Source organism: Microchirus variegatus, assembly GCF_963457635.1.
Source record: "Microchirus variegatus genome assembly, chromosome: 14".
Lineage (NCBI taxonomy): Eukaryota > Metazoa > Chordata > Actinopteri > Pleuronectiformes > Soleidae > Microchirus > Microchirus variegatus.
This window is the reverse complement of record NC_139815.1, coordinates 24,968,990-24,990,269: the sequence shown is the minus strand read 5'-3', so window position 1 is coordinate 24,990,269 and position 21,280 is coordinate 24,968,990. Positions and strand designations below refer to the sequence as shown.

General features: G+C 40.8%; 1 protein-coding gene across 1 annotated transcript; it reads left to right on the top strand.

Annotated features, from left to right (window-relative positions):
• Positions 1 to 775: 775 nt before the first annotated feature.
• Positions 776 to 16,431, top strand: fam120b (family with sequence similarity 120 member B). The gene is made up of 15 exons (XM_083900850.1): positions 776 to 798; positions 884 to 1,009; positions 1,520 to 1,710; positions 2,001 to 2,134; positions 2,219 to 2,341; positions 2,534 to 2,725; positions 3,136 to 3,403; positions 3,524 to 3,701; positions 3,793 to 3,894; positions 4,412 to 4,584; positions 6,785 to 6,877; positions 11,139 to 11,345; positions 11,900 to 12,056; positions 14,987 to 15,251; positions 15,349 to 16,431. The coding sequence occupies exons 2-15, from the start codon at positions 886 to 888 to the stop codon at positions 15,377 to 15,379; spliced, it is 2,238 nt and encodes a 745-aa protein (XP_083756976.1). The 5' UTR covers positions 776 to 798; positions 884 to 885; the 3' UTR covers positions 15,380 to 16,431.
• The last annotated feature ends 4,849 nt before the right edge of the window (positions 16,432 to 21,280 follow it).

Below are 21,280 nucleotides of genomic sequence, written 5' to 3'. Positions count from 1 at the left end.
ACAACTTCATTCACTATGTGAAACTCAATTTAAGATATCTAAATAGGACAGTGTAGATATCTTCAGTTGAGGATAATTAAATAACCATATATTGAACTTGGATCATGACTAGTCATAATGACGTTATAGATATTGATAACTGGAACTAGAGACATTTACAATATCTTTTAAATGTATAATAACAATAACAAGCCCCCATGCACATGAATGGCAAACATATCTGTGACGTACTTTTGTTTAAAAAAAAACCAAAAAAAAAAACAATTATGATAATAATAATTACAGATATCTGAAACTTGTTCTGACTTAGCAAGAATGACGTTGCAGATATAGTTAATAAATATCCCGTCTATTGATTAAACGTTAAAACCGCTCGCCACACACACACTTGTTTGAAGCTGCCTGAGTCCATGCGCCGAGCACGTGTGCTTTGTTTAGCAACGTGATGACGCCACACGCAGACTAGGAAGTGATTTGCATAACTCTTCCGAGTTAGCTTAGCAGTTTACAAATGCTGCTCGTGTTGTCTCTATTTTAAAGTAAACTTTGAACAGGATTTGACACACGGCGCTTTGGTTTGTGAAGTTAGGACACGCTGGTGCGTCAGAAACGATGGGTTTATCGACATGAAGCTAGGCTAACTCTGAGCATTCTGGTCCATTCTCAGTGAGCACGGAAGCTAACTGTTTACATACTCGTTCTCAGTGAGCACCGAAGCTAACTGTTTACATGCTCATTCTCAGTGGGCAGTGAAGCTAACTGTCATCATTTTAATTCAGTTAGACTGACTGAGCTGAGGTAAGAGTTAGCTTTGTTTTTCCAGTGAAAGAGTCAGACACTCGTTTTCTCTGTGTGAGCTTGGGTTTCTCTTCTCCGTCTGCAGACATGGGTGTGAAGGGTCTTCAGGGGTTCGTGTACACTTGCTGTCCTGAGGTCTGTGTGACTGTGAACCTGAGAGAGATGGCAGCTCAACATGTTGCCAGAGGCTCAGCCACAGCCAACAGCACAGGTACGATGATAGAAAATGGTCCAGGTTCATTTGCTCTGTGCAAGTATTTGTGATTTGATTGTCAAAGTCTAAAAGTTTTCAAACTATCATCTCATTCACTGCGTCCCCTTCTTGCAGCAGAAAGTAACTCACAGAATAAATAACTATAACTCCAGTACATACAGTGTATAATATAGGGCTGAAACAATTACTTTTTTAAAGAATTCAAACACTTACTTTTTTCCCCAGCTTCTTAATATTTTTTTGTTTTCTTTTCTCTATATAACAAAGAAATTATTCATCATTTTATTTTGTGGACAACACAAGACATTTGAGGTAATCGAAACCATAATCGAGAAAGTAATCGACAGATAATAAACGATTACTTTCACATTTCAAATACACTTAAATATACACTGATAAGGCTCATAGGGAAATGGTTTAAAGATGTTGGTTCCTTTGTAAATCAGACATAGCTTGACTTGCTGGACGCTGCACTATAGATATACATTTGTGTTTTCTCTCTCGTAGAGCCCACACTCGTTGTGGATGGTATGGCCTGTCTGCGTCACTGGTACTCGTGTGAGAACTGGGTGTGTGGGGGGCAGTGGAGGGAATACATGGATGTCCTGAAGAGCTGGGTGGGAGCATTTAACTCTGCTGGCATCAGGCTGGTCTTCTTCTTTGATGGAGTGGTGGAGGAGCAAAAGATACAAGAGTGGGTGAGGATGCTGCTGTATTCTGTTTTTAAATTTTTCTTTTTTTAATACGTCCGTTCTTTCCTCTTATTGTTCTCTGATTTCATTCTTTGTTTTTTTGCCTAATTGTTGGTATTTCCTTTCATACATGTACAGCAATCTATTCCATTAAATTACTTTATGCTGCAAATATCGAGATGTACGTTAACTTAAGTGAGAATTGTATGGAACAAATGAAATCTTAAATCTTAGAGTAAGCAAGATGCATTAAATGTGTCACTCTTTTGTTTATTATCATCCTCTCCTGCCTGTAGGTGAACAGGAGACGCCGAGTAAACAGAGAGATTTCAAAACTATTTCGTCATATTAAGACACACCGAGAGCAGCCTGGTAAAGAGCTCTTCTGCCTTCCCTCTGCTCTGGCAACATTCACATGCTTTGCTCTAAGGTAAGCATTTATATATATATACATTTACATTTCTGTCGTGCCATGTTGGGGATAATATACTGATTTTATTTTTATTATTTGCAGGTCACTGGGTCAGGAAGTGTTCTGCTCCGTGAAGGAGGCCGACTATGAAATTGCTGACTACGCTCGTCAGCATAGCAGCATGGGTATCCTGGGACAGGACTCGGACTTCATCATATACGACAGGTTCGTCAAACTTTGATGTTATTGCATTTCGTTGTAACGGCCGTTGAATACCGATGCGGCTCGTCCCTGATCAGAAGCGACCTCACACAGTATGGCAGCACGAAAAGTGTCCTTGATATGTCATAATTATGTGTATTACTGAAATTACTGTTTTATTATAATATATTTTTTTGTTTGATTTCTTTTTTCTAGTGCCCCTTACTTATCTGTGGAGAAGCTGCGAATAAACAGCCTCACCACTGTCCTGTATGACAGACAGAGGTTCTGCCGAGCCATCGGACTAGCTACTTCTCAGTTACCACTGCTGGCTTGTCTCCTAGGTAACGATGTGGTGTCAGAGAAGCAGATGCAACACATCCGGAACAATGCTGTGGCAACATACAGGTGCCTAGGCCTTTACTTTTCTTATTTGGTACTTATTCATATTAGATTTTTGTATTAAGTGCTGCCACAGAACCAGAAACAGTTGTTTTGGCCGTGTGTGCATTGGCTCCATCTGGGTACTCATGCAATTTGGTGATCTAGACACACTCAATTGATTATAAGTCTGAATGTGAGAGTGAATAGTTGTTTGTCTCTGTTGCTGGCCCTGGCGACCCGTCCAGGTTGTGTCCCTCTGAAGAAAATTAATTTCAACTTCACCTATTCATAATAGACACAATTGGTCCATGAAACTGTTATAGTATTTTTTGTATTGTGTTGTCTGTTGATGTTTGACAATGAGCCAACCTGGTTAAGTTCGAGTTCCAGGTGAAGATGTTACATCAGGACATCTTTGCTTCATTGTTTCCCAGGAAACCCTATCCTTCTCCTCACCACACTGCTCGGGGTCAGATGGTCTTGGCTGTATCCAACCTCGTAAGCTCTTTGTGGGGCAGAGATGAGGAAGAGCCTGGGCAAATCCTCCAGTCCATGAATCTATCAGCTCCTCAAAGAGAGCTGCTGAAGAGGGGGATCTCCTCCTACATTCTACCTGGTCAGGAAGCGTTTCAGCGATGTGACATCCCTGCACATCCCTCTGCCTCTGCCTTTGAGAAATACGTTAGTCCAGAGATATTAAGGGTATGTATTACATACAGAACAGAATATGTGCAATATTTGTAATGTAGAAGTCTCCTAAGATGCGAGGGGACCAGATGCAAGATCGGATATATATTTTGTCTGTCGTGTGGTTTTCCCCAGGCATGCACAGAGAAGCATGTAGCAACGGAGGGTTTTATGGTTTACCATGTGGTGTGCGCGGGAGTCATTCAATGTAGCAACACTTTGGAGGATGAAGAGGACACTGAACTGCTTCCTCAGGCTCTCGTCTACAAACCCTGTAGGCAGCACATTTACGGACTGCTGCTTGGTTGCGACGGTAAGACGGTGAACTTACAGGGGCGATGGGATGAATATACACAAAGACAAACACACATTGTACTCTTTGTTGTTTTTTTTGTGTGTTTTAGGCAGCGCAGGCGACTCTCCAGTGATTAGAGAATGGTTTGTCTACCCTGGAAACCCTCTGACAGAACCTGAGATGGTCCACCCTGTTCAAGTCAACCCTCCATGTACGGCGCCCCAACATTTTCCCCAAAATATTTGGATGAATTTTACTAAGTGGGAGCTAAACACGTAATGATGCTTGTTATACTCAGCAACACAATGACAACATTTAATTCTGCCAAGGAGGTTATGTTTGAGTTGCTGTCTGTACTCACGGAAGAACAGCCGATTTGATTAAGGGAGGGTACAGAAATATGTCGCTGGTGACCTTAACATTGTAAGTTGGTGCTTTTTACACGATGAGATGAGTTAGGAAAACATACAATATAGAAACATATTAAATATCAAGATAATACTTAAACACAGCAAAATAGCCACAGTATCCATGGTGTAGGGTAAGCCTAACCCTAACCCTGCAGTCTATGCTCAAGACTCAAACTATCAGCATTGCAATGTTGAACTGAGGTCAGTAAAATAGAATTAGGTCGTTATAAATTTGCTTTCATCATGGCATCTAAGACCAACCACACTCACAGAGCGTTTGCTGTCCCATTTGTATTTTGTCTTTTTTTTCATTTGTAGGTGATCGTCCTAATCTTGACTTGTTGTGGTTCGGCACTGATTCTGATGTTTCTGCCCTTCGCCTGACGTCCTTCCTTACCATTTTTGACTGCCAGGAGTTCTCCGAGTTGTACGGCACCATTGAAGACTCTCTCCTGGCTGCGTTGTGTTTGGTCACTTACATAGTCCTGCAGGTAATGTCATCTGATTCTTCTGTATTCTTGGGGTAAAGTTAAGTCAAATCACTGAAAAAGAAAACACTTTGACTCCTCCAGCTATTGGAACCCAAAACCCTTAGGGATAGATTTGTACAAACGATCCTTGATCTCATCTTATTGTCCTATCTCATTCATTTTGTAGGGAATATTTACATTTTACAAACAAATTAAAACATTTTTTTTAATATGTTTTTGCAGCGCTGCATGTTTGGCTCTGTGAACAAGTGAAGCTTCTAAATGAAACAGTTGTTCACAACAGACTTCAGTTTGTTTTTAGACCTTTCAGCCGAGATAATGTCAGTAAATGCGTTAAAAATCGACACCTGGTGATTTTATGTCAACAGAAAATAAAAGAAAGAAAAGATACACGTCAGCTATTGAAATGGATTACAAACCTAACACATACAACAGTTATTTAGTTCTTTTGTGAACTTGTGATGTGAAGTCAAACACGACTTGTTGACGTCTGTGTTGTGTTGTATTGTCGTGGCTTGATGTCAGCCATTATCACCCACTGAGTGCCCAGTTAAACCACAGACACTGGTCTTTTTAGTTTAATGTCAACAAGAGCTCTGATAACGGGCTTTGAATATTTAAAAAGAGATTTGATTTGCTTCACATCTTTTCTGTTTTTTATTTTGGTTGTAAATTTGAAACTACAAACATACGTGCTCTTTGTAATCCTGTTGTTCTGCTTTGATTTCGCAAAGTATGTGAAAGGAGCAGAGGTTTGTGCTGTTTACGCATCTTTTATTGACGTCAACTGGCGGAGCTGAGGTCACAACAGATCAGAGGAATGAGATTACCTGGATGAAGGGTTTTATAGCATTTTCCAGAAGATAAACACAAATTATTATGGACTCATTTGTCATGTGGGTAACTAACTGTAAACTGGTCACAACAAACACATTTTCTTCTTTGAAGAAAGAATCTCAAATAGTATTTCGAAGCAACTCGATGCAACTTTTAAGAAAAAAATGGATCTAGCAAGATAATAAAGTTGAAGTGCAGTTAAAAAGACTTACATGTCATAAAACTGCCGGAGGTACTTACTGTTAAGTTTACAAAAACAGTAACTTCTAGGTGAAGAGTTTAAGCTGAACTACTGGCAGAAAATGAAATGCACTACACATGTGTATCTTTGTTTTATATGTATAATTGCTTTAAAATGAAAGTAATTTGGTTTTCCATACCCTTAAAAATAAGCCTTTTATATGTACCTTAGGCGAGGGCCTTGCTTCTACAGCCATGATGTGCCACCTTACTTCTACAGCAGCCTCAATAGACAAACCATCCAGAGTGTGCATTTTTTTGTGTCTAGACATGGAAGCTTACTATTCAAATGAAGAACATCAACATCCTTTTGTAAAAAAAAAATAAGTCCTCCATTGTTACTATCCGCAGTCTCATTATTAGATTCCATTTATTCTTGCGCACGGTGCCTTGTATGTATGTTTTTGTACACGGTATCAAAAATCTACTTTAACTGTGGAGTGATTGCTACAGCAACAGCAAGTCTTGAAACATGTACTTACTGCTGTTTGAAAAATGACAACTCATCAATTATGAAGTTAAAAAGTTATTAAAATAAACCCTTTTGGATAAATTGACAAACAGATGAGCAGTAAAATTGGAACATATTGGTTAATTACGACTCTCTACGTTGATTTCAACCTTTAAAAGCCGTTTATCACATACTATTTCCTTCCGTCTCATCCTTTTCTATAAAAGGTAGAAATACAGGTTACATTTTCAGTCTTTATATCGTAAGGAACGGACAGACTTTAATACGGGCAGAGATTTCAGTACAGACAGAGGACAGTCGTTTAAATGGACAAGTGACGAGTCCGAGCAGCTGCTTGTTAGACACACATAGACAATCAAAGATGAGACAGACAACAGTAGCTGTTGTCATCTGATTACTGCTGCATACACATTCCCTCGTCACTCGTCTGATTGAATGGCTTCAGGGTTTGTTTGTTTTGAACACACAACTGGGCAGCCTCGTTTCTGTATTCAGCAGCATTGTGTCTTTCTCTGTTGAATTGCTGCGTCGAGAGCAGACAAAACAAACGGAACCCACGCTAGAACACACACTGGAATGTTATTGAGTTTGTAAACCATATATATATATATATATATATATATTTATTTTCTGCTGTATGTGTGTTATCAGATGCAGTCGGTGTCTCAAGAGGACGTGGACGCTTACCTGAGTCAGTGTGTCTGTCTGAGCGTGAAGTCTTCTCGGGAGCTTCAGCGGATCAAGGTCAGTTTAAAGAACAATGTTCTTTAACCCAACAACCCTCTGAATTCCATGATTTTATGTCTCGGCTTGTGCTGTGTTGTACAGCCGACAAGTTTCACAGTAAACAAGCACAGGATAGAAATTGAAACTGACATTTTTTCAGTTATGGAAAGTGGGGAAAAAAGAAAATACAATTTAAAAAAAACAATAACTAACAAAACGTGAAATAGTTATGCTAAAATGCAGTATTAAAACTGTTTGTAGGACCAGATTAAAACTTTTGCTTAAAACAGACGACTCACAGTCACTCATTAGATTTAAGAGAGGGAAACTATAAACTGGTGAAAGATAAATACATTTACATTAAACAGCAAATGTAAAATAAAAACAGCACATTTAGCATTGTACTTTTAGTCATTTAGATTCACCTTTACCTTTGTAAAAGTTTAAAATAGAATCAGATTTCTTTTCACGTGCACATTTTGAAGAGTAAAAGACTTTGGTTGATTTTTACCGATTCACCTAAATGGCAATAAAGGATAAAACAATTAAAACACATCTAAGTTCGGCTGAAGAGGGCAACAACAATTTACTACTGTCATGTTTCATTGTTTGTTTGAACGTGAATTTGTTAGTTGAGGATTTTGCAATTGTATGGGCATTTTTGACTTTATGAATTTAATGTTAAAGGAAGAGCTTATCAACCTTTTACAACCTTTTAAAGATTCATTGACTAATAACTGTTGCTGTGTCTGTTGACTCTCTGCAAAATACAGAAATCTACACTTAATTTTCTCTACCCTTTTCAAATATTAGCATCTCTGTGCCTCTTGGAAGTTGTGATTATCAAATTTTTATGGCCTTTATCATTAGAAATGATGAATTATTGTACTTGTCAAACTTTTCAAATACATGTAAAAAAAAAAAATATATATAATTTGAGTCTGAGAAATTTGATTTAGTCAAATTTCAGTCAGACGAGCACTCAGGATAAACTCAGAAATAATAGAAGAAGCAGGTACACAGAAGAATAAGAGAAAACATGGTGAAATTCAGGCTGGTACATTCGTTGGGTTGATAAGGAGACTGATTGTATGCTGTGTCAGCTGAAAGAATCATGGATGGTAGGAAGACTCGGACATGCTAATAACTAGCCACAAAGTAAACCCAGGGATGTATAATATAAACTGGATAGAGCTCCGCCCCCTCTGCCTTGAAGACAATTTTTACATGGTGGCCACTGTGGGTACTGCAACATAAAACCCCATGGAGCCCAAAAGCAATTTTCCCATTGACCACAATAGTAAAAGAGACGCCTGTAAAAGTGTGCACAGGACACCTCGAGACATGGACACGGGCTTTTATGGATCTTTATATGGCAGTGACACTACTGTGCATGCTCTATGGGCCCTATAACCCGGAAATAAACTTTTTTGGCATATGTGCTGGGTGAGCAGCTTCATAGGAATGAACGGAAGCGAAGGGGGCGGAGCTCTATCCAGTTCATATAATACATCCATGAGTAAACCAGAAACCGCTTAATATTAGCAAGCTGAAGGGGGGGCGTATCGCCACCTAGTGCAGCGGAGGTGGCCACACTTCAGTCAGAGACGAAACGGAAAAAATTGCACTCTGTGACACCAGCATCACAGTCAGCTGTGCTTTACCAGTCTCTGGGAAAACAGCTGTGCCGTTTGCTGCCTTGTTGTAGCTCCATTTATTTTTACAGCTTAATCACCATACTTATGCCTAGTAATTTGTATTTTTGCTGCTTGTCTGTGTGCTACACAATAATTAGGGCTGGCGTTGATTTGATTATGCTGTCTGGGAGAAGCTCAGAGCTGCAGGACAAGGGTTAACTGGGCGACTATTGTATGGATTACCTAAACACACACACACACACACACACACACATTCTTGTACTTGCTGCATACTGAGGACCAGCATTTCCACTTTATAAATCAACACAATTACAAATATCTACTTCATGAATGACATCTATAAAGAACTACTGGTTGCAGCACCATAACATGTCTGCAGGTGGAGCCCCACTATACTATGTCGTCCAAAATTTGAAAAAAAAATTGACCCAAAATTTTTGGTCCAAAATATGACTTAAATGTCTTGTCGTCCAAAATTTGAAAAAAAAATTTGACCCAAATTTTTTTGTCCAAAATTTGACAAAAATGTCAAACTATACTATGTCGTCCAAAATTTGAAGAAAAAAATTTCACCCAAAATTTTTGGTCCAAAATTTGACAAAACCGTCATACTATACTATGTCGTCCAAGATTAGAAGAAAAAAAATTGACCCAAAATTTTTGGTCCAAAATTTGACAAAAAAGTCAAACATACTATGACGTCTTTTTTTTTTTTACAATTTGAGTATAGCATGTTATAGCAACCTAAGGAAGTGATTTCAATGAAAACAAAGTGAGGACCGGCCAAAATGTCCTCACTCCGTAAAAATGACCTCACTTTGTTGGTTAAAAACCCTCACTGGTCCTCAGTATGCAGCAAGTACAAGAACACACACACACACACACACACACACACACACACACACACACACACACACACACACACACACACACACACACACACACACACACACACACACACACACACACACACACACACTCACACACTCACACACTGATGTTGTTGACAAAATGTTTACGTTTGAACTGAGTGTGTAAGCTACAGATTTACACACCGTGCATCATGCTCACTTAAAGAGATTTAAGAGAAGTTTTTTTTTTTTTTGAAGTGACACATTTTCACCAGTGACATCACTGAGGGCTCTGCTGTGTCCAAGAAGTCATTCTTGGTGCTGCTTGGTATAATGGGACAAATTGAATGGCGAAGACGAGCCACAACCGTAACCTAAGTGTGTATAGAAAGGTACTGACAGAGAGAGAGAGAGAGAGTGTGCGGGCAACAGTCGCCTCTCTGTCCTGGCTGACGTTCACCACATGGAGCTATTCACACACAAATTTGCAATCTCTGAATGCACGGACGGACGGACACACACACACACACACACACGTGCACACACTCGCCGTTCTGTCTTTGACTTTGTGCGTTCTCATGTTCCTCTAGTTTTCACCCTCTTACACCTTCTCTGGATCTTTATCTCTCCGCGTTACACTTGATCTCTTGTGTCTCCGTCTCTCTCTCTCTCTCTGCGGTTGTGTTCCTCCTCCGGGCTTTTGTGTGTCTCTCGAGTGGTTCATTGTTTTCCGAAGGCGAAGCTGTGTTTGACTGGAAGCAGGTGGCAGGCAGGCCTTACCGTGTGTGTGTGTGTCTGCGTGTCTGTGTGTCTGTGTGTGTCCAGGTAATCCTTGTTATCAGTGCTAGGTGCCAGAGGACAGGTGAGAGCAGAGAGCACACACACACACACTCGGAGAACATCTGCCTGCTGTTATCGTAGCCATCCGTCTCTTTACTTCCCAATCGTCTTTCTCTGCCCTTTATTGTCTTGCACCATTGTCTTCTTTTACTGGCTTTCATGGTCTTAATCATTAACCAACAAAAAAACCCAGATCTTTAATTGCAATTGACTGACTGACATTGAGAGTTTATAAGCAGTTAAAAGACATTTCTGTCAAATGAACACACTTTTGAAATTAATGTTCTCTACTGTTCAAAAGTTTGGGGTCACTTATGTCCTTATTTTTGAAGGAAAATCACTTTTTTTTCAATGAATATAACCAAATAATTAAATGAATCATAAATACACTCTTTACATTGTTAATGTGGTAAAAGACTATTCTAGCTGCAAACGTCTGGTTTTTAATGGAATATGTACATAGGTGTATAGAGGCCTATTTCCAGTGTTCTAGTGGTACATTGTGTTTGTTAATCGCGTTAGAAGACTATTGGATGATTAGAAAACCCTTGAAAACCTTTGTGTAATTATGTTAGCACAACTGAAAATAGTTTTGCTGGTTCTTTGGGCAAAGTTTGAAGGGCAAAATTATTATTTTGAAGGAAAAAAAATTATTATTTCTAATCTTGTCAATGTCTTGACTATATTTTTCTATTCATTTTGCAGCTCTTTGGATGAATAAAAGTTTCAATGGAAAAAATAAAACTTTTGAACAGTATTGTATGTAGTAAATAAAACTAGGATACAGTGGGTCGAGACCTGTTTGTGTTTCAGAAAAGTCTCTTTTTTTTATTGAAAGTACAAGTTTGAAGATTCACCAAAGTAGCCAGCTATGTGATAAAGTTACACCACCAACCCCCGGAATAATGTCTTCTTTATCTTCACTTCCAGCTGCCTGTCCTCTCCAGTCGGGCAGTGCAGCTGGGATCTCTCTACGTCCGAGGACTGAGCCATCTGCTGGGTGCTAACTGTGCCAGTGGCTGCCCGCTGCCCAACGCCGCCCTGATGCCTTGGCACAGCTTTGACGGACAACTGTTCCACTCCAAATACCTGCTGGCTCATGGTGGAGCAGAGAAAACCGTGCTGCTGGACAGCGATGTGAGTGAAGCCAGTGGAATATGTGTGTGCGTGCGTGTCTTTTTGTAGTTGTGAGGTATAATTATTTGGTTCAACACTGTTGTTGCGAGGACATTTTCAGGACTACAGGAGGGTGAAGAACAGGTTTTAGGGTTTGAAGTCGTTGCATTCAAACACCTGCAGGTGATACTGATACAGATTTAGTTTTGGGTAGGGCTAAGATAAGGGTTGGGGTCAGGTTAAGGTAAGAAGATCCTCACAACCAGAGAGACATGATTGTGTGTGTGCGTGCGTGCGTGCGTGCGTGCGTGCGTGCGTGCGTGCGTGCGCAATGATAATTGAATTTTAACATTTTAACATTACTTAACAGTCAAATTAAACCTTATCAAATATCTTTTTGGGCAGAGAAAAGAAAGAAACCCAACAGATCACAACAAATAAGAATGAAACAGATGATCAGCCCGGGTTTAGATAATTGATATTTATAGATTTACATGTATCTATATTTATGTTAATTAATATAAATCGATGTATGTAACCTGAAGGGTGTTTTTGTTTTTTTCCTCTCCCTCCAGTCGTCGCGTTTGTCCGTGTTTCTCCACCTGAGAGAGAAACTTCTAGAAACCTGTAGCAAGAGAGGCAGAGTCCTGGAGTCCAGACCAAGAACCAACAATGCACCAGCACCAAGTCACAGAACCACAGCAGCACCTGGATACAGAGACAGACACACAGGTGAGACACCTGAATGACATAAACTACCTCCCGATTTCAGCAGACACCTTTTTTTTTAATATTAAGTTCATACATTATTTTTGATTTAAGAGGCACAAGTGCACTGTAGTGCAGACACAAAATGCAGATTGGACAGCAGACGGATCATACATGTTGAAGTTAAGCAATTTTGTGTTTTGTGTATTTTACCAGAGGCTGGGAAAAAAATGTAATTCATGTTTTCAAATTGTTCCACATTTAATTTAAATCCTGACATTTTCAGTTGATCTAACCATTAACCTTATATTTTGTTGATAAGTCCTGTGTTTTAAAGGTTATTGACCCGGCTCTCCTGTCTTCTCTGGTCTCATTCTTACCCAACATCCACCGTGTTTGTGATTGTTTTCTGTCAGCCACAGTTATGCTGCCAGGACTGTTTGGAAACAGACTCTTTTGGTCTTGGGACAAACATTTTGACCCGAATTAAGAAATGTTACAGTGTTTTCGGGGGACGCTGGTGGCCCAGTGGTCTAGATGCTTATCATAAAACCACGTTGTGCAAATCTGACAATGGTACATTTGTTCGCGTATCAGATCGTCTTTCTTAGAGGCAAAGAAAAGCGCCAAAAGGCGTGTTATAAAAAGAGAAATGATGTTGTCTGTATTACTCTCCGTGCTCCAGTGGTTGAGTTTGTTTGTTTTAGAGCTGGTGTTTGTTTCTAATCATTGTCCACTGTGTACACACACACACACACGAAGAGTCTTCTCTGATCTGAGCTCCACATATGAGAACCTGATGAAAATGCCCATGCAGCTCATCAGTGAAGGATCATTATAATCTGACAGTTGATCTGTGGTTGTAGTCCTTTGCTGCCCCTCAAAGGACCACATTACCCAGAGGGCTGTGCTGTAACCAGCTCCATGTGTTGCTGCGGCCTCCGTGCATACCACGCTGTGCGTGTGCACCCACACAAACGCTGGTGTGCACGCTCTGGGTCCGAGAGTCGCTTTGTCAGTGCACTAGTAATAGCAGGTTTCTGTTTATAGGCTGGGAGAGCTCTATTTTAAGACACACAACAAGACGAACTGATTACAGGCTTCTTTCTTCTCTCCCCCTCCCTCTGCTCCCCTTCCCCTCACTCATTCCCCCTGTTTCCCTCTTCATTCCCCTCTTTCTTTACTCTCACACTGCTGCGCTCGCTCTTTTATTTATCGCTCTTTTATTCTCCCTTGCTCTTCTGACACGTTTCCAACTGATTTGTGCATACTTTCCAAATGTTGCTTTTCCACAGTAGTGTACACTACAGGCCCAAAGCCAAATTCAGCCCCCCCCCCATTTGTAGAAGATGCAGCTCAGCAGCAGCAGCAGCCTGTGAAATTCAATCCCGTTGTTCCTTCTCAAGCCGCCGACTTGTAAACCTTTTGCAACCGTCGTGCTCCGTGCCATGTCGATGCAGAGTCTCCCGGGTTTGCGCCAAAGTGTCTGCTTCTTGCCCAAGTCGACCCTTGTGGGTCTCGCAAGGATGTTTCTGGTTTTATAGATGGAAGGCTACACTCTTTATACCTCAGTGTTTCATTTCTGCCAGACACAGACACCAATCATTACCACAGAACTGTGGGGATATTGTGTGTGTGTCGGAGAGACAGAGATGAAGAGAGAGAGAGTGTGTGTGTGTGTGCGTGAGAGTAGTGGTGGCGCTATGTGGTATCGTTGAGGGCCCGGTTTGGTTTTTGTTTGGAATCAGGCCTGATGTTTAGTCTCCTCAGCAAATACCTTCTCTGCCCGCCTGCCCTCACAATTACACTCCAGCAGTGTAGCCACTAAAGCTGCTCTCTCCTTTCTGTCCAGTTTAAAAGTGCAAAAAACGCAATGAAAACAATCCTTATTTTTCAGATCCACTCACACTCACTTTGGACCCGTTATTTAAACTCTGAATAAGAGCGGTGATGTTCTCGTAACTCCCCTCCACTCTGCTCTCTGATCATTTTTAACAACCCACATTTGAATTTCATCTAATGCAGAAATGACTTCTCTCCAAACCTCCCTCCTCTGGTTTTACTCTAAATCCAAATCAGAGAGACTTTTTCCACGTGCCAGACTCTTCACTTGTGTTTGGCCTTTGACTGATTGTAGGATTGGGGGGGTGACCCGGTTTAGCCTAACAAGCTTACAGAGCCTAAGTCTAACCTGATGTTTTATTTTCAGCACTTTTGAAAACTGGATTAAAATCTTCCACATCTGTGCAGAATTCCTGTAGTCGACGTTTCAGAAAGTTTTACTTTTACTTTAAGTTAATCACATTTCTGTAACTCATGACAGAAACAACTGTGATGGACTAAAAACTCAAAAAGCCGCTGTTTGTTTGTGTATTTGCTCGATGATATTCAGCATTTAGCTCTGGCTCTGGATTTGTGTTTTTTTTTTTCTGTGATATGGAATGTGCATTCTCTTTTTTTTTCTTTGTTTTTTGTTTTTTTTTTGCTCTGTGGGTACACTGGAAATAATCGTGGACAAACTTTAAAGCGAAGCCGTGAGTGCGTGCGTGATTGTGTGAGCGCTTGCACGCAGAGATATTGTTGAATTCAAAAGTTGGAGCTCAAGTATAAATAGTAGTAAAATGTGACTTATCACTCAGTTCAAGTCCAGTCCAAGGCTGCGGTAGTGACTGGAAATATGTGTCTGACTACAACAGATTGTGCACTGTGTTTCATCAGGAGAAAAGATTGTTTCACATTTGAAATTCCTGGTTTTCTGGTAATAAATCTGTTTGAGTCGTCCTCTATTTTCCATTTAAACGTATCGCAAAGACCTCTGTTTTTCATATCTTTGTAAATAATTGCATTTCTATGTCTTCTTTCTATGTCTTCTTCTATGTCTTTATTTTTACGATGGACGATGTGGCAAAAGTAGAGCAAGCATTTGTTACAGCTTTGCCTTTGTTACTCTTCAGGTGGTGGTGGTGAGCACCAGAGGGAGAGAGGAGAGACGACGGGAGGTCCTCGACACGGAGGAGGAGGAGGATGGAGAGCGAGGGATGAGGAGGAAAGAAGAGACCAGAGTGAATATGGAAGCAGAGAGAGACAGTGGGAGAGAGGAGGTCAACATTTCCAACCTCACTTTCACCCAAACTCCTACAGTGGAAATCCACAGAACACAAGCGGTGGCAGAGGCAGAGGCAGAGGCAGAGGAAGAGGACGATACCACCTGGCCCCCAGGTAACAATGACGTGGTCCATAAATAAAAATGTCTCCCTTTTGAGTTTCCTCTCCTTCACGAACGTCTCCTCTGTTTCTGTGTTTCTTGTGCGCTCAGATGGTCTCAGCCTCCTGCACCAGGAACATAACTCGACTCTGAACAGAGAGGATTATTAGCCGCGAGAGCTCGGGGAGTTTAAGATGATGGGATGTATACGTGACGAAAGAAGAGAAGGAATCAGATTTCTCTGAACAAACTCATTAGTGAATTACCCAATCTGGAATGTTTGTCTAAAGGATACACAAGGTAGAGAACTGGGGATTGAGAAAGGGTCAGTATTAAGAGACTGGGTTATTTTAATGTGTATGTTTTGTGTATAAAGCAATCCTATAGCAACTAATCATACATCTCAGGGAAACATACTTGTCAGAAAATGAATGAGCAAGTTGGCAAAGGAATCATAGAAATGTGGGACTTTACCCTGAGAAGTGGATTAATGGTTAATCCTGCAGCCTGTTTTTTGCCTCTTATCTTTGACTTTAAAAGGCAAAGATCTTAAAAAGCTTGTGTATCCAGTGCCATAATCCTTTTAAAGTCGTGGTTTGAAGTGGAAAAACAGCCATGGAATATCAGCTGTTACAGGAGTCAATGCTCTCTGCTCGGCCGTTTGTGACATTTAAACATTAAACTCTTAACTGTAAAGGTCTTTAGGGCTTTATGCACTGTGACTAACACCATACAAACCCATGTCGCTATGTTAATTTTAGCTCTTATTTTTCCAAGCGTGTTCTATATTTGACCCCCACAGCATCACTTCATTGAATTATTTTGGTCCTTAAAATTGTAAAAATCCGTAAAAAACAAAGCAAATATTGTCTCAGTTTTCCTGATGTCTTTTTTTATAAGAATAAAAATAAACCAGAAAATATTTATATTTAAGATACTGGAAAGTCACAAAAGTTTAATTTAAAAAGATGAAGTGATGAAATTAGCTGGCAATTAATATGGTAATCATCTAATATGTTTGGACTGAGTACAAGAATGATTACTTAAGTTTGAGTGTTTGCCGAGTATACGGAGTACTGAGTATTCAACGATACCACAGTTACAGCACTGAAAAAGTATTTTGGAAACCAATTTTATTTGCCTCACTTTGAATTGAACAAAATACAACATTATATACTATTTACACATTTACAGTCTGCTCCAGAAGTATTGAGACGAGTGAGTCAGATTGTTGTTGCTGTTGTTCACTTCAAACATTTTGGGTTTAACGTGAAAAGGTGAATATAAGACAAGAGTATCAGTATTTCAGCAGAAACATGTTGATTACATTTAGAGATGTAATACAAAAAAACACATTTCTGGTTGTTTTAGCTTCTTAAATGTGAATCTTTTCTTTGTTTCTTTGCTCCACATAACAAATAAATCATTAAAAACTGAATCATTTTGGTTTGTGAACAGAACAAGACATTCGACAACAGCGTTAGTTGCAGCTCTAGTGGTAGCGGATAAGAGTGCACGACGGCAGCATCGCACCTGATACCTGATAATACCGGTATCAGTATTGATGGATTCCGAGTTTAATATGTAATTGTCGCTGCCATAGAGTTGATTGACTTGTTCTCTCAGGTTCTGTCATCCATTCATCACTCAGAAAATCCTACAAACTGTGAGTAACTTTTAAATTAACTGAATGTAATAATAATAAACGAAAATAATATCTTTATTTATCAATCAGCTTTAGTCTTGGCTGCCGTGTTATAAACCAAAAGTATAATTTCAATATTTAACATTGTGTATCTGTGTTTATTGAATTTTTGCGGGGAGGATTATTGTGTTTTTTTTGTGTTAACGTCTGTGTCGTCGATCTAAAGTTAACAAACTTGTGTATGTTTTAATAATGTAAAGTCAAAATGTATTCAGGTCGTGTTCAGACAAAGTTGCTTTCGTGGAAGATTCATGGAGCCTCTTCGTACGTCATATTGTGATTATGTCGTCATTTCATTTCACTCAAAAAGAGAAAAATTGCACTTTTGATTTATTGGAAAAACAGTTCCAACACTTTCCCCGGGGGGGAGAAATTGATTATTTCAAAGACTGAGTCATGTGTAAATCCTTTTCTAGTGGGATGTGACTAAACTCTCTCCTCCCTGTCTTTACTTTCAGTCCAGTGGCAGCAAGAAACAACTGTGTGTGTGTGTGTGTGTGTGTGTTTTAGTAACTGTGGTGAGTGGAGTGGGTGTGGGTGAGTGCACTATATGGGAGGGGGGGCGGGGGTGGGCAAGGGTGGGGCGTGCAACACGCATCCATAACTTGAGTCCAGTCGCCCCATCGAGATAATAACATTAACCGGAGGAGGGATGTGTTTTCTGTGGCGAGTAGGAAGTGAGGGATGGAAGGTTAAAAAGGGAGGAAGAGGGGGAGAAAAGAAAACTGAAGGAGTGTTAAAGGAGAGAGGAGAAGTAAACGCCGAGACGAGGAAAAGTGGGCAAGGTGGAGGAAGCGGAGGGGGGGGGGGGGGGGGGGGTCGACGGAGAGGTGGGAGACTAAGAATAGTGAGAACAACAGAAAAAACAGGATGAGAGAGCGGAGGAGAAAAGAAAGGAGGTGATTGAAGAGGGAAAACAGACGTCGAGTCCACAGTCGGTAGTCCTGCCGCAACCACAGGAAACTTAGTTGGCTGCCCAACAAATCAGCTTCCTCTCTGTGTGTGTGTGTGTGTGGTGGAGGTCTGGGCGTGGTCCCTCCAGCAGCAGGGAGACAAACACTCAAACACCCTCTCCCGGCCTCCTCCTCCTCCTCCTCCTCCTCCTCCTCCTCCTCCTCCTCCTCCTCCTCCTCCCTGGGATTGGCTTGGGGCACTTTCCTCTCCGGTGGCTATCATTCAACAGACTGTCTGCACGACTCTGTCTCACCATGTCTCTGTGTCTTATCTAAACTTTCTCAACCTAAGTCATCAAACCAGACTCCCGTTTGTGCAACTCAGTCGCGCCAGTGGGGATTTGGTCTTAAGCCCTTGCGGTGTCCAGCAGTGGCCACAGTGGGCAGCACCTCCGCTGATCCCACTCGGACCACAAAACCACTTTAATAAACTTTATGTCCACTCGACATCTAGATTTGTGCTAGATGAGTGTTCTGATCTGATGTCCGCAAGAGGGACTTACTGTCACAGGTAGAGACTGATGAGCTACAATGGTTTAGCCATTTAGCTGAGCTACACAGAGGTGAGCTATAGAAAGTAATTAGACAGATTTCTGTGATTTTCCCTCTCAACCAGGCCATCACTTTGGTTGTGTTTGTGCACATGGCAGCATTTTTTGTTAGAAAGTCTCTCTCGAACAAATTTTGGAATTCAAATTGGAGTTTTTCTAATATACCAATAGAACACTGTGAAACAAATCGACCATACTCTTGAGTCATTAGACTTCCACTTCCAAACCACTGAGATTAATATATTTTTTCATGATTTTATCTGCATAAATCTCTTTAAAGCGGAACTAGACCGGAAGTTCCTATTATCGCTGTTTTTTTTGGTGTGTATCTGCGTCATTACCTTGTTTATGAAGCCCTGACTGTTCGAAACAAACAGTTCAGCCATTGCTGAGAACGTTGTGTTTTATTGTAATCTCGGGGCTCAACGAGATCACTGAAAATCCCGTAATAGTTACGTAAGCAGCGGTTCTCCTGAACAACCGATCGTCCTGCTCCGGGCACTAGTCCGGGCACATCCGGTTACGTACATTGAACCACAGAAGAAGAATAACGTCCGTTGTGGAGGTGTTTCACGAGCAACAGTGTCTTCTGACTCTGGGTCTGACTCCGGTTTAAAGTCGTCAAAGGGACTGCGGCGGGGAGTCGTGAAGAAGCTATTTTTAAACACTGTTAAAACAATGTTTTGATAATGAGGAGAAGTGCATCCGCCGTTCCAGAGGGGGGCGCTGCGCTTCTGAGAACGGATGTGCTGGATAGTACTGGCCAATCACAAGACTCTGTCTTCTGGGGGTGAAAGTTCACTCTGAAATCTCGCAGCAGAAAAACACCGTCAGAAAAGAGGATTTCTATCGGCTAGTTCACAGCAACTAGGAGGTTTTTGACCATAAAAACAAGTTAATATATGTAAGTAGACCTCCATAACTAACATATATGTGCAACAGGACCACTCTATGTGAGCTTTAAAAAAAAGAAGAAGCTCAAAACGACCAAACATTCAATCGTTTGTGTGGTTTTTTTTTCTCATAAACTGACATTTTAAGGGTTAACATCAGCTAAATCATTGAATGTTTGTTAGTTTTTGACTTTTTGCAGGAAAAAGAATATAAAAAATATGAATCTGTGATGTTTTTATAGCAGTCGTTTGGAAGTGGAAGACATGTTTGTCCTTAATGACTTTAAAGTATAATAAATTAAACTGAAGCCTGAGGAAGCTCACGCACCACAGTTTGAGAACCATGGATGTAGACAAAAAAAAATATTATATAAATAGTATAAAATGTAATAAAGTGAAAAGTGCATACACCACAGCTGTACAAAGACAGCTGGATAAAATAAAAAGTCACACTCAAATTTATGATAGACACCGGACATCAAAGCAGGTCTCGGGCGATAAACCTGCAACACCTGCTCAGCATCAGCATGATGACATCATCAGTGTTGGCATGTTTTTATGTTAGCATTAAGCTCACCACACTATATTCTTTTTGCTTCTCCCCCCTTCACAGAGCCGGTCACATGACCGCGGACGACAACACTCCCTTGTTTGTCCGACGCAATTATACGAGTTTTGGAGAAGATTGAAGTCACGGGCGACAATTTGGCTCCACCACAGCCTCACTTGTTGACACACGAGTAAACTGCGTACAAACCAGCTGTTATAGAAGGTAATGGTTATTATTATATGGTGGATAACAAAGTGGTTCACTAAGTTAACAAGTACCTTTATGATATGCACTGCTGTTATGTTATTGCTGTTTTCATTTTCTCACGTGCAGCGTCTGTATCCGTGAATGCAACACGGCTCTTTTTCTGCAATAGATATGAACAAGACTTTTAGTTTGTGTGTAAACGCGTGTGTTTGTATGTTTACACGTGAAGAAAATATCTTAGGATCCTGGCACCGTGAGAGAAGTGAGTCTGCCATTGGCTCTTTGTATTTGTTTTTAGTCCGTTTTTACAAAGGCATGAACCAAAGTGACACGAGCGTCCAAAAATACACTGAGCCAAAGTGACCAAATATAACCCTTCTGTATTTACTGCAGCAGTAGATATAAATATAAACTGCTTTCTTTAGCTGAGGCCAGAACAGAGAGGGAACAACTCCCAGACTGGTGAGTGCGTGTGTGTGTGTGTGTGTATACTTATTTGTGTTGCCTCTTCAGGACACTTTCTGGCGTAGTCACTGATTTTTCACGACTAACTTCTGATCATAATGAGGCAGAACCTAATTTCTAAGGCTCTGGTTGGTTGGACATAACGTATGAATCATGGTTTGGTTAAGGTTAGGGTTTAGGGCAGTCACTGGTTATGGTTTAGGGTTAGGATGAGCCCTGGGTTTGGCTGTTCAAATGTATGGAAGTCAATGCAATGTCCCAACAGGAACAGCTGTGCATGAGTGTGTGTGTGTGTGTGTGAAGCCCATGTAAAAGCTCCAGACTCCTGTCTAATAGCATATAGTTAGTGGAATTAGGGGCAGTGGGTTAAGGTGATTTTTAGAACTTGAGAGCATGAAATAGATGAGAAAAACACATTTGATCAAACAAAGAAGAGAAAGACTTTTATTACTTTGCTCAGAGGCTGATTATGAAGCCTTGACTTTTAAGCCCAATTTATACTTCTGCGTAAAGTGCTCTGCGTAGGTTCAGCAGAGACTCTGCGTCGACGCAGAGCCTGTCGAAGAGCCTCTGCGTCGTCTCCGACTGCACGGAATATTTTTTAAGTGTCCGTCACTCCATCAAGGGACAACGGAGACGGCAAGAGCTGTGATTGGTCCTCAGGACAGGCTGTGCTAAGCTGCTCTGTGCCGGCTCACAGTGAGCACCGAGCGTCCACA